The 14,949-nt window shown below is 36.6% G+C and overlaps 1 protein-coding gene across 1 annotated transcript in view; it reads left to right on the top strand.

Annotated features, from left to right (window-relative positions):
- The window catches only part of col19a1 (collagen, type XIX, alpha 1), a 138,486-nt gene that overhangs the window by 900 nt on the left and 122,637 nt on the right, over positions 1–14,949 (top strand). Inside the window, exons 2-5 of the mRNA XM_088421108.1 lie at positions 2,581–2,702; positions 3,811–3,885; positions 3,980–4,079; positions 14,592–14,715. Of these exons, the coding sequence (XP_088277234.1) occupies positions 2,615–2,702; positions 3,811–3,885; positions 3,980–4,079; positions 14,592–14,715 (387 nt within the window). The 5' untranslated portion in view covers positions 2,581–2,614. The remainder of the gene's footprint in view (positions 1–2,580; positions 2,703–3,810; positions 3,886–3,979; positions 4,080–14,591; positions 14,716–14,949) is intronic.

The raw sequence follows: 14,949 nt of genomic DNA, 5'->3' as shown, positions 1-14,949 counted from the left end.
ATATATATATATATATATATATATATATATATATATATATATATATATATATATATATATATATCCCACATGTCAACACTGCTGTATATTTGTGCTGCTCACCAGACAGTGAACCAGGTCCCACCCATGCAGTCATGCAAAAAGCTGGGGCAAAAGGTTGGTGCCTTGCCTCAAAGCACTTTGACAGTAGTCGTGAAGCATACCAACATCTCTTCAACAACTATAGTTGCAATTTTCATTTTGAGCTGTGAACCTCCGATTTCAAAGACGGCCGACAAATGTGCTATTTGTGCCAGTATGTCCGCAGACTCATGCATGTTATGTATAACAGCGCAAGCTGAGATAAGAATGTAAGCTGTATAATGCTTCACTGTGCTGCTCAAAATGATAGTTGTTCATTAAACTAACACGATTTCATAAAATGTTACTTAAGCAAGACTTTGCCATACCGCATAAAGGTTCTCCAACAAAATCAGGGTCTGTTAATTCAATCAGCCACAATAGTTTTCTTTGAACATACCACATTATTAGTTGCATTTAATCCTTGAGTAAAGGCACAAATATTTTATAGGGCCAAAATTTTTGTTGACAGTAGATTCAACTTATAGAATATTGCATGTGTAAAGTTCCTAATGGAATGGATTTGTTGTACTTAAGTATAAAAAGTTATTTTCTGTTATTAGATGTAGTTAAGTATTGGAGTAAATATAATAAAATCTATGCGGTAACAATTTTGATTCTGTTTTCATTTAATTCGTTGTCATTATTTATTATTTTTATTAATAGTGTTATTTTATTATAACACTTTATTATTATTTTTATTATTTATTATGTACTGTATTTCCTAGTTAAATTGTTAAAGCTCTACATGTTGGTTCAAGAGCAAAGTAAGCCTGGCCATCACGATGCTTGCATGTGCTAATAAGTGGCGATAAAATAGAGACATACACTGCATGTGCGTCCATATAATAACTTATTACTAGCATTTTATTTTCAGTACATCCCTCTACCGATATCTGCCACATCAGGACAGACAGGAGTTTTTTCTTTTTTACAGTTTGTACGATTTGGTCAAGGCTTTATGGTACGTACAATGACTAACGGTAAATACAAGTAACACAGCTTGTTAGGGAGAATACAGATGGAAAAAAACACTTTGAAAAATATGCTTAATGAAGAAAAGCACAGATATGTGAAAAATCTACTGAGGTGCAGTAACAAAGTATATGTACTTCAATTAAAAATCTGTGTGGAGAAATGTTATGGAAGACACAGCGTTAACTAGTGAACAGAATAGGTGGGATTCAGTACGGAGCCTTGTGGAACACCCTTAATTGATGGCAGGAAAGCTGACTGTAAAACAGCACAAACTGGTGAGGTTTAGCCTTTGCAGCCTTTGTAATAACATAAAAAGTTCTATGAATAAGGTAGTGCACTATTTCCTTTGGTGCAATGTAAATAGAGTATCATGTTAATTGCAGGAAATGTCATCGAAATAGTGATCGGTGGCAGGCGATGCCCTTCAAACATAGTCCTTCAATGAAAATGGTGAAAACAATTAGATTTGTTTAAAGTCTAATTAAATTAATTAAATTAAGCACCAAATTTAAAAAAAGAAATACTGCAAACTTTAATTTCATCTGCAATCCTGTCTTGTCAAAACACTGAGTGGCTTGCAACTCCAAGAAACCAATATCCACAGTGCCTGGAGATGAAAACTTGTTGAGCGGTTTATAAGGTATATAAGGTACTGTATTACAAATATGTTCGAGTTTGGTTGGTAATATCTGGTCAGTATTGTTCATATAAATAAGTGGCATCATGTCAATGTCAATGCTATTGTGCTACAGGGTAATGCAAATGCTTACAAGTTAAGGTTCTTAGGTTCACTGCTTTCATGTGAGGCTCTTCATCACAGCACCGTTGACAATGCATGGATTGAAGAAAAAGTTATTTAATACTGCACATGCAGCCAACTTGAATACTTCATAGCATAAGTAAAACATGACAAGAATCACCCATCATGGAGTGGCATACTTTTAATTTATACAACTACAATACAGAGAATTGCACAGACAATGACACTTACTTAAGAATTTGCATAACAGACAATGCTATTTTGCATTATATACAGTAATGAGTCCGCTTTTGCTAAATATTAATTCCCACATATGTTATAGCACAATTCAGCAGCTAAATTGTGGTTATGGCAAATACCTACGTCATAAACAAAATAGTACATAAGATCCAAGGAGTAAACATGCCTTACTTCATGAAGATATAAAGGATAACTTGCATTGGATTTTATAGTGATGCACAACCAGGCTTTTGGAGAGTATTCAGCCACCAGAGTGCATTGAAAAAAGTACTGACAAACCACACAATCAAACAGTTAAATTAAAATTACATCAATAATCATACTGCTGTCTTTCAAAATGAAGAGAATGCTTTTGAAGATAATTGAGGGACCGCAGTAAATGTGATTGCAGGCTTCTTTTTGAAAACATCAACCATATTAAATTGTTTCAGATTCTGTTAGAGTGGATTCAAAATGAAATTTGGTGTTGTGCCTCTGTTAAGGTTTTCAAGGAAACGGCTTTATTGTGCCTGAGCCATGACCTGCCTACTAAAATGGACTGCTTTTCTCTGGACTGTAGTTGTAACCCCATGCATTTTTGGAATGGCAGTTAATGAACGGACAGGTAAGTACGCCAGTGTTCACTTTTTGCCCTCCTCAGTCACAAGTGATACATTTATAAACATGCAAAAATTGGCTTGGAGTAATTAAGCAATTCAGGCATCCCACACATTGTAGTTCTGACGTGTTCATCGTGTTTGTTTTTGTAATGCCGGATTTGTTTACTTCGCTGGTTCTTTTTAATTTCATTTGCAGATCTTGTTTGGTTTCCTACCATTTGGATCCACTCCCCTGTCTTATGTTTTTTATCGGTTTTCGTTACACTTGTGTTTCATGGTGGAAGAAATATTTATATGTGCATTAATGTGCAAATAATTATGTAATTAGATTTTACAAACTAATGTTCACTCTATAACCAGATTCCCCATAGAAATGTTAATGATTTACATTAAATAACCCACTTTAAAACAAAGTCCATGATTGGTTTGTACTGAAAAAGGAACCTTAACTCAAACAAATTCAATGCCAGGGACGTATTTTCAAGCTTTTTAAGAGTCCGGGCATCAAATCCCCAAAATTTAAGTATTAAATTGATACTTAAGTACATCGAGGGCATTAATTTCCAGATACTTTTGAATCAACTGTTTTTTTTTATTAGACAGTGTTTATAAAATGTTAAAATGTTTACATTTTTAAGCCTCTCTCTGTCTGATAAAAAAAAAAAAAGAAAAAAGAAAAGGAAAACAACAGTTGATTCTATACTTTAAACAGAATGAAGGTTGTTCAAGTATCTGGGAATGAATGTCCGGACTCTTAAAAAACTTGAAAATTATATCCCTGGCATTGAATGAGTTTAACTTAATAATCACAGTTGTGCCTCTGAAGTCTGGGCAATATACTAGTGAAGGGGTGTATAAATCAAGTGAATAAAAAGTGACTAATTATGAAAACTGACTTGACCAACTTAACAAGCCATCTTCTAGCTAGCACAATCAATGCACTTGATTCGTGTGTGATGAGACTGTTTGAGCCTAATTGAAATATTTATGGAGAATGTGAGATAAATAAACCTGTGGGGATTTTCTAATTCCTATTCTAAAATGCAACATTGATTAGAATACTGCACAATATGGTACCTGCTTATGTCATTGTCTTGTTTTGTCTTCCGTTAGATCACTCCTGTCCTCTACTGAATGTAGAGGTACTCAGGTTTTCTGATAGCTTAGATGAAACCCTTGAAATCACAGGTACTGTATATACGACATCAGAACATCTGGAGTGTATATAATCTAACATTAAAATAAACTGAAATGCCCTGTTCTACAAACCTCTTTTTTTCAGGATTTGATCTCACTGAAAAGTTTCTTCTCAGAAAGGGTACAGTCACAGAAGACCTACCTTCATTTCGCCTGGGAAGCAGCCCACTTATCAAGCCAACTATGTGAGTCACAAATACGGAGCATGGATGTGTGCTATATCTGCATTTGTGTTTCTTTGTGATCCTTTGTAGATGTTAGAGGACAGATGGGTCTATCTGGCTACCAGAGGCCAGTAAATACTGTCACTGCATGTCATGCTTTGTACCTCTTTGGTGCAATGCAATGCAACCCTCTCATGTGTAGCCAAGACCATAAACACTCTGAACCGCAGTGTCCCTTAAGATTCACACCTATGTTAGGTCCTTTTCCAATCACTGGACTTTCAAACAACATCCATAGAAGCCCCACCAATAAAGAAATATCATTATTAAAAAAGGGTAAAATATGGCTGGTAATATGAATGTGTGTAGAGCAGTTCACAATTTTGTGTCAATATACTTAGTAGAATAGCTGTGTGCAGGTTTCATTTAACTTGAGGCAACCCAGATGAACTGTGCTCAGAGCAATAGTTTCGTTTGCCTCCGCTAGTAAGGGCAAACTGTGAGGTGAGCTATTAGATGAGGAATCATTTGAACAAAATGAATATGTATTGCATTTATTCTACAGATTTCCTTAGGGCAAAAAGTGGGATGGGGGTCGGGGTAGTCTGTGCATTTGTAATGAAACAGGAATATTAAAATCACTACATAAATGACACACTGAGGTGCCTCTTATGGGGAGACCTTTAAGCTTTGGTCAACTGGTGGAAGTACTCAGTTACTCTACCTTGAATCTGATATGATGATAATTTAGGAGATTGCAGTGTTTCCATTAATATTCATGAAGACCTATTGCACTTTTATGTGTGCCCTGTGGAATGTTCTTGACTGTATGGTAGAAGCTGACTTTAAACTCGTTACACTCAAGTTCTTTGTGCCGTGCCAAAAGTAGAATATATTGTCGTTCTTCCAGGAAGGCAATTTTATTTTTATTCTTTTACATGACACACAAGTAGTAGTGACCCTCACACTCCTTCTGGTGAGGTGAAAGAATCTTGATGCCAGGTGATTTGTGGTACGCTCCCTGCCCCGTCATTCTGCTGAAAATAATTTTACTTCTACCCCCAGCCTCTTGCTCTGTTTTTCTCTGTCGTGTCCAAGAAGTTGCTGCTTCTCAATGACACTGCTGACAGTATCATTGCTTATAGTGTCGAGCCTGTGATCCCTCTCATATCCAATTATCTAAGTACTTTGACAGGTGATACTGCATGTCAGCTGAGGAGGGAGCTGTACCAAGTGAGGCCCCTCTGGACACTCCCTCCCTTGCTTCCTCCCTCCTGCCCTCTTTCTCACCACAGCTACTAAAACATTACCCCCTGTAACATCTCGTCCACATAAGTGCGGTAGTACAACCCCCTTGCTTTCCATCTGGCTAATGTTATGCTGGATCCATACCGTAAAACACATCATGGTGCATAGATCCATTTGTGTGGCGTGACAAATTATTGTACAGTCTTTGGGCCCCATGTCTGTCCTTTATGACCATGTTTGGCCTTGTCCCCTTTCCATTTTGCTTTAACCTGTGTCACATTCAACTGTAACTTATATCAGGTAATTACATCCAGGATATGCGTCATCCATAATGGTTTAGCTACAGTTCTAAACATCATTGATAGGTATCCTAATTTTGGAAGGTGTCATGGAGGTCCTTCACTATTAATGTGTTTCATTACCTCTTCCAAGACAAGGGTTAGGGGTAGGCCTATGATTAGTTTGTAGATTAGTCTGCTGATTTACACAAAAACAGTAGAGGTTTTTGCCTACTTAAATTAAATGTTTGACTCTCAACAGAAACATTTTTCTTCAGACTATAGTCCTGTTTCGCTAGTACTGTATTTTACGGACCATTGGGCGCACTGTATTATAAGTTGCAATATCAATGAATCTGTTGATTTACATTAATTTAATAGATATAGCCCTCTGGGTTGGAAGGCATGTATTTTTTGTTACGCTCGGTATGATAAATAGTTTATTCCAATCGTACCACATGTTTGTTTGATATAGTAAGCACTATTATGTTAGGTTCGGACCGGACAGGAAATAATGGTCAGTAACACGTTACTTTTCTTTTTTTTTTTTTGTCATGTATCTACATGGGTTAGACTGCATATTATTATACATGTAATGTATTGGCTAACCAATAAAACTGCCTTCCTCGACCAATTAACTCGTTCCCATTAATCCGCACAGTCCTTGACATTGCAGAAAAAGACTGACTTGAGTCCATGCACAAGCTCGAAGTGTGCATACTACATTGATAAGAAAATACATGCAAACCTCCAAGTTGGTTGGTCATGTAAAGTTGGTCAAGGCAAACTCGCGTGATTGTGCAATTTATTTATTGAACATTTTACAAAGTATATTAAGTACCATGGCATACATCTCTTAGTTGCAAATTGTTTCAGGTCTTAGGTATTAGCTGATGCATGAACAGTAGCTCTTCCACCATGTTTCTCACTAGCATATGAGATTTTTTTAAAACCGTAAAGTGGGCTTTTGCAAAGTCATTGTTAAAGCCCTTACTTACATGACTAGGGCATCTAACTTGACAATTCACCTTCTTGAGCCATCCTTGATCCCTCACAGGATCGTGTGTCAGTAATAGGGATGTGAGCCAACTGGGGTAACATTTGAGCTTTCATTGTTCCATCTGTTGCAATCTGATTCTATGTGCTCCAACAATCTTCCTGGATAGGATTTCCAGAAAGATTCCAAAGCTTCTTTAACCGGAACGGGAGCATTACAGTCACATTTATTTTCAGTGTCGTCACACTTTGGCCATGATAAAATGTGCTCCATATTGCAAGTCCATCCAAAAATAGCCACGGCCCATAAAAATTGAATTAGCATTGACTTTTTCTTTTTTTTTTAGCTCATAAGTCATCTCATTGAAAATACCAGCAACATTTGCTGAGGAGGAAATTTCTGACTGCTACTGAGTAATAAAGCCTGTAAATTTCAGGAATCCCATTGTCGTCTCAACTGAAGTGAATGAGCATCTTGACTGTTATTGCAAGAAAAAATAAGTCACCGTATGCAGTTTGTGTTATACTTGAATTTCCATTTGCGTATGTAAATTAGTTGTGTATGTCTGGGAATGTGAGATCAAATGGGAAATATAATGTTACGGCAGAGCAGGCATGCGATAAATGATGGCCAGTATATATTTATATATTTTTTTCAAATAATGAGCGAGAAAACAACTATTCGCAAACCAACATCCACAAAGGTGTGGTCAAGCCATTTAGCCACAGATGGCAGTGAAGGTGAGAGTGTGTACTTTGACCCTCTGAGATCATTTTTGTCATATAGACAATCCATGTTTTGAAATTCGAGCAGGCTTGGTAAATTATTTGTGATGTGTGGAGAATTATGGGTCAATGTAGACCATCTGTTTTGAATGCTGTGCTTGGGTTGGTCACTGGGTTTTCTGTTATTTTCTGTTGTGGGCTTTTGTTGGGTTTTGCTTTTTCACGTTCTGGATAGTTTGGTGTTTCGTTGATGTTAGCTCATGTTTCTGTTCCCTTGTGTGTGTGTGTGTGTGTGTTTGCATCCACCTTTACTCATTATAATGCTTCCTGTATGCGTGTGTGTGTGTGTCATTTAGCTCCCTGCTCCAATTGTGTCTTACCCAGGTGTTCCTTGTTGTCTTGTCAGTTCTCAGTGTACTTAGTTTCCTGTTTTCCTTCAGTTCTTGTTGAGTCATTGTTGATGCTGTTATTGTTGCTGTGTTGTCATCTCCGTGAGTGACATTTCATTTTTTTTCTTGAGACGGGTATTCAAGTATTAAAGTTTTGGGTTGTTGTTTCTTACTTTGTCTGCTGTTTTTGTCCTTTTTTTTTTGTAATTTTTGAGCACAGACTCTCTGCTTTTGGGTCCACGCTGAAACACAACACTACCTGTAGTACCTGTATATATATATATATATATATATATATATATATATATATATATATATATATATATATATATATATATATATATATATATATATATTACACACACGCCATATTTTCCGCACTATAAGGCACACCCTCAATTAATGACATATTTTTTAAGTTTTTCCATATATAAGGCGCAGCGGATTATACGGCGTAACCTCAGTTAATGACATATTTTAAAACCTTTTAATAACAATAATAACTCAAATAACTCCAAACTCTCATTAGCATAATGACTCAATGTCAATATGACCAACCTTGTGTGTTCAACTGTAAACACACAAAAGAAACAGGTAAAGCTTACTTTATCAGATCATTCCCCATCTACGAATCTCAATATTGATCCACATATAAGGCGCACCATCAGCTTTTTAAAAAAAATGAAGGCTTTTAAGTGCACCTTTAGGTGCGTCCACCGGTCAAGCAAATGTGTGTTCAAGGAGTCAGTTTATGAAATAGAACTGAGAAGATGTGAATAAATGGCTGTGCTCAAAAAGAGTTTTAAAATATATTTTTTAAATTATGTTTTACAAAATGTCTAAAGATCTTGTATAAAAGTTTGTGATGTTTAACTTTGATATATGCTATACACTATATATGATTGTATTTATAAATTCATGATTGTATATAAAATTTATTTGCAGGGTGTGCGATGTTCACTAAAATAATCTATCAATTAAACAATGGGAGACAGAATGCCATCAAAGTATTGATTTTGAGTTTGAACTGCTATTTAACACTGCAGTATTCTGTTGGTAATGTCCATCCTTCCATTTTCTATAAATATAATGTTGGGACTAAATATGCAGGCATGTTCAGTCTGTTAAAGAGAGGATGTTGCAGTTGGTAGACAATTAAAAATATATATAAAGAAAATTTAAGTTTGATATTACCACCATATACCTGCGGTTTATAGTCCAATCCGGCTTATCTGTCGCAAAAGATGTTTTTATTGCTAAATTTTTGCTGCTGCGGTTTATATACCGGTGTGGCTTATAGTCCATACGGTATATGTATTATAGTCAATAGTAATATTTTAATAGCAGCACAGGGAAGAAATATATTTGAGATATCGTCGGTATATACTATAGATAAATAGACCCTACGCAAAAAGTATACCGTACGAAGGATACTCAAGTATTACTATAAATACTTAGAACAGGGGTGTCCATTGTGTCAATCACGGTCGACCGGGGGCCCACCTTGCTATCGCTAGTTGGTCGCATGCCATCGCACTAAACGGAAAAGAAAAAAAAAAAAAAACACTGTCGACGAAGAGAATGTCGAATCGCAAATAAAAGAACACAGCGCTGTTTACATTGAATGCTGCTCATGCTGGGAGGTTAAGCTGATACATACATTACTTGATACCCCTCATTTCATTTTGAAGCATTGTCTGCCTTCCTCGCAATGTTTTGCTTCTCTTACAGTGGCTTGACAGACAGCATATTCTCCAAAAGTCTCATTTAACGTATAGGCCAACAAGGCCCCAAAAAAATCGTCCATAATTACGGCTCCCTGCCGAGGTCATTTTACTGTTCCCTGCCTGAAAGAAGCGATGAGTGCTGAAAGCCTTAGTAAAGCTGAGTGAGTCAGACTCTTGTATCTCACTGCAGTTGGACAAATATGAACACGTGAGTAACAAGGGCCAAACGTGTTTTTTCATTGCTATGGTGTTTATTAAAATGTAATATCACTAAAACATTGTTTGGGGATATCGCTGCGAATGAGGGGATAAATATTTAATATATTTCGGTGATTTTGCACCACTGGTTATTGGGATATCAACAATAGCTCCTTTCAAAAAGATTCAGGAGTGACAATCCCCACACTTGTATCACATACTCAGAAACAAACACACAGGTTTGACAAATGAGGAGCCCTGAAATGGAAGAAGTTGCACCTTCAACTTACTTGACAGAGGCGGTTCCCATGAGACTACTAATGCCCAATGCAACCCAGTTGCTTGCAGCTCTTGGTGAAACCCCGCAGCCTGGAGTTAGATTGCTGTCAAAAATACATATGCATTTAACCATTTGTATCCATAATGGTTATAACTACGTATTCCATGCCAGTTCCCTCAGCCAACAGCATTTTTTTATATTTTGTTTGTTTTCGTGCTTACAGAAAAGAGATGTGCATACACAAATAACAAACCACAAAAGAAGCATGTGCATAGACGTGAAGTCATGTATGGTGAAGCTTTGGAGTCGCACATCTTAGTGATGTATTGAAAAGACTTTGAACGCACAGATTTTAGATTCGTAGTACATCCATCCATCCATCCATCTATCCATCAATCCATTTGCTATTGCCGCTTATCCTCACCATAGTCGCAGGCTTGCTGGTGTCTTTCACAGCTGTCTTTGGGCAATAGACGTGGGACACCCTGGACTGGTTGCCAGCTAATCATAGGGTACACAGAGATGAACAACCATTCACGTTAACAATCACATAAGGGTAATGAAGTGTACAATGAGGACATTTTATTCGAATATACTTTTATAAAAATGTATACTACTAGTCAACACTTTACTGCTTGAAGTGTACTGCAAGGACACTCATTTATTTACTCCTAGTATAAAAGTTGGATACTTCTAGTCAATATTTTAGTTTAGAGGTTTGTACTGGAAGTGTACTGAACTGTACTGATCTAACACACTGGACTGATCTAACACACTCGACTGATCTAACAAACTCTTGCACAGTAGAACACCCTTGTTTTTGCTTTGTTGTGAATGATTCCTTCTATAGGTCGAGAGTGATGTTGTGCATCTATGCAGGAATTGCCATAGTTGGATGTCTGTGTTGGGAGGCAAACATGCTAGCAATAGACAACTGTGCCACATGGATTTAGATGCATAATACACTGTAGGTAATGTTACAAGCAGTTACAGTAGTAGTAGTAGTCGTAGTAGTAGTAGTAGTAGTAGTAGTAGTGTACTCTCTGTAAACAATTTCATTGGATGTTTGGCTAACTAATAATATTGATTGTCTAATAACCAACTGGGGTGGCGTGGTGCAAGACTGGTTAGCACGTTTCTCTCTCACAGTGCTCATTTTACCTCTGAAAACTGTTAAGTACCCGGGACTCGCAATACTATAAGTCCCGAAGGAAATGTTTGGAGTCCCAAACATTGCCAGTAAAAACGACAAAGTAAGTCCAAGGTTCAAACTGTATTTACAAGACGTGAGCAAAAATGAACATCAGATATTAACAAATGGCACAGTTTATTTAAATAGAATGACTAGTCCACAGTACAATTTTTCTGTGAAATAAAAGTGAATGGTTTTAAAATTTGGCCCACAACTTGATGATAGGGAGAAATCTTTTTCCTCCTGAAGGGAGACCATTTGTGAACCACTGCGCTATCCAGAGCAGGAGTGTCAGACTTGTTATTTGTTAGCGAACACAGTAGCAATGAATCACTATACTATACTATACTATACTATACTATACTATACTATACTATACTATACTATACTATACTATACTATACTGTACTATACTATACTAGCATAAGGCATGTGCGCTCTTAAGTGATTTTGTTTTTATTGGTTTTTTGACATGTCTGGCGACGTGCCTGGTTATAAAGGAAGTCATACAACGCTTCAAAATAAAACATAAGAAATCAAGTAACGTATGAAATGAACAGCATTGTAGCGATTTTATTTTGGAGTTATCCACGGAAGCATGGGAGTGACAACGATCAAATTGTCATCTACTTGATCATTGCCTCACAATTCGTCTCACCAGTACCAGTATTTTTGTAAAGCAAACAGTTACATTAGACTCTCCAAATTGTGTGTGGAGAAGAGAGTATGTTTGTTTGTCTTCCCAAAGACAACTCGTGTGTATCCGTCGTGTGTACATAGAAATTCAGGCAATGGATGGATAACCAACTGCTTCTATCCACCATTCAGTTTACGGGTTCATACTTGAAGTGATACAGATACAGGAATTTACCTACTAGTTAGCATTGTTTACATACTAGTTAGGGTTGTGCAGTTGATGATTTCTAGAGATCGTTGATGTTTTTACCTGTGAATCTCAGTTTTGTGCATGGCAAAGATTGCTAAACCATTACAAAAATGCTTTGTATTAGACATACTACCTGGATATTTTTGTTGATGCTCTATAAACAATAAACAAGTAGATGTAATCAGTATAATTTATTAATCCTAAATAGTCCCAAGGCCAAATACTTTGGCTTATTGTTCATTCTACAAACCTATGTCCCTTTTCCCCCCAGTCCTTCTAGCAAACAACGTTTCAACATGGCCTCTCACAGCAGCATTATATATATATTTTTTCCTTCTCTCCTACTTGGGGTTGGGGCGGTGCTTTAACTGGGCACATCCATCACTTTAGTCATGTACCACTTACAACCAAATCACAGCAAAATTGAGGGGCACAGCAAAAAAAAAAAAAAAAAGAAAGAAAAAATAGAGAGAGCTCTGCAAGCCAAAGCGGAGATGATATAATCGAGCGAAAGCTCATTTCCAACCTTTGAGAAGAAACAACCTCCAACTAACTTACTCAATGACCTTACTGTTGGATTACTATTTTTCTCTGATCTTGATTTAGTTTGTTTTTATGCCTTTATTATTTGGGCCAAGAAGTACAGTAATTTTTTTGTCAATGAATTCTGGCTTATTTTTTATAATGTAATACTATATATACTATAAAGTTGAAAGAGATGCCAGGTTGTGTGATGAGTGGCTGAACTGCCAGTAATCCATGCAAAGGTGATTGGATGAGCTGGTTTTGTTGTGCTGATGTAAAAGATAATAATAGATGCAGGAATCTTTGACTTGATTTGATTCTGATTTTTGGGTTTGATTGACTTCAGAATTGATTTTTGATTCAGAACAATTTTGATGCAAATTGATTTAAATTAATCATTATTTCTGCTTAAGTATTTAGATGTGCAGAGAATCATCATACTACTTATGTCTTTTGCAAGACTGGCAATTGTGTTATTTTATTTTTACAGTATTATGTCTTGATTTGTAAAGAACATGTCTATTTGCACAAAAGCAACATGTGGGCAACTGCTCCTCTGTGAAGCTAAGTATAAATTGAGTATCTTTTGTAGAATAAAATACGATACAAAATTATTGTGCATATGTATCACTAAAAAAAAGCCAACATGATGAAATACACTTTTCCACGCGAGCAATGTGAATTGTTTGCCTCTGTAAGCATATCAGGAGTATTATCAGTCACAATTGTAACATTATTCAGTACAGAAAGTATTTTAATTAATTTATGTGTGTACTGAGTAATACAGTATGTGTCATAGAAGTAATATGTGTTTGTGTATTACTTTGGAGTTTTCATACATTGTTTTGTATTTTACTTTTTGTTTTTTGTTTTGTTTAGTTGACATGCTGACGTTTTGTGTTGTGTTGATTAGGGACCATTTGCTTTCTGTTTATGTATGAATATTTGTTTCTTGTTGGCGCATTTGCTTCACGTGCGTACACCACAGAGAAAAGTAGAGTGAGGGAGCTGGCGGGAACTGACCTCTATTTATGTTGTTGCTGATCTATTTAGTAGGAAGGTGGCAAACACATTTATCATGGCTTCAACGTGATTGGGACTCGTAGTAGGGATAGGACACATTTAATGCTTACACAAGCACCAGATCCGTGACGGTCAAACTCCATTTGTTAGCAGCGAAACGTTGTCGTGTGGCTTTCGTGAATAACACAAGTTTGCAAAACATGAAAAGACGGCGTTTCCTCCTGATGTCCTAAAAATAACTTCAGTGTCACTGCTCGTTTCGGGCACTGACAACTTTTGTTTCAGTGCAATGCAGCATGGTATGGTGTACATTGGCTACACTTTCCTCCACACATAAATGGTTGCTTTTAATGAGGATGGGGCGGTTCAATCTTCCCCATTGTTTGTTTTAGTGTTTAGTGTTTTAGCAGGCTTGACTTTCCAAAAAGAACTCCTTGGTGACGTTGTGGCAAAGCACACCCTCGACGTAGCATGGAAGCCAACAGGAAGCGGATTGATTTATTTGCATGTATAATATCGATATTGTGACATTTTAAATCCATTTTATTTGGAGTGAATCAGAATCCCGAGTCCAATGGGAATCAATGTTTTTTTTTTTTTTTGGACACACCCTCAGATGATATTTTTTTTTTCCTTTGATGTACAGTCTCCATCTTCTCCACATATTCATTCTTTGGCTCAGAATTATTATTTGACTTTCCAGAGCAGCTGAGGTCAAAAACATAAACATACGTCTTCATTCCATGAAGTGTCTATGACCCAATCAATGCAGCACATAGTAGTCCAGACAAGGTAGAAAATTGGTCAGTGGGATTGGATCAATGCCTATATGTTTTCATTATCTGAATGCCAGGAAAGCTTGTGCAAAATTCTTCAAACTAAATGATATCAAATCTGTCAGCTGTATTTATTCATGACGCAGAAGCTTTATGGCTTGGAGACATTTGTGTGGGGTGTTAATCCACTTCTGAGGCATGCTCCTAATGTGAATAACGACACTCTTGTCATACTGTAAATGTACCATGATGTGATGGGATGTGTATGTTCTGTATTAATTTTTTTTAGACAAATATTCCCAAATGGATTGCCAAGTGAATTTTCCCTCGTCACCGTCTTTCGTGTGAGAAGAACTACAAAAAAAGACAGATGGTATCTTTGGCAGATATTTGACCAGGCTGGAGAAACTCAGGTGGGTGCTGGATATACAACCTACATGTCAAAATTACAAAGTGCATGAAGTACAATATAGTTCGTTGTCGAACACAGTTTAGTTACATTTGTTGAACGTGAATTGAGGTCATTATTTCATACACATATGAATTATTAGAAACCAACAAGAATTGCATATGTTAAACAGTCAGCAATGGAGATTACTATGATCCTGCTAGCAATTATCATTTAAGGTCAACAAAGAGCAACTACT

The sequence above is a fragment of the Hippichthys cyanospilos genome, chromosome 8 (assembly GCF_059441005.1).
Source record: "Hippichthys cyanospilos isolate Australia breed blue-spotted pipefish chromosome 8, RoL_Hcya_1.0, whole genome shotgun sequence".
Classification (NCBI taxonomy): Eukaryota; Metazoa; Chordata; class Actinopteri; order Syngnathiformes; family Syngnathidae; genus Hippichthys; species Hippichthys cyanospilos.
Note: the sequence above shows the minus strand (reverse complement) of the source record. Positions and strands in the feature narration are given on the sequence as shown.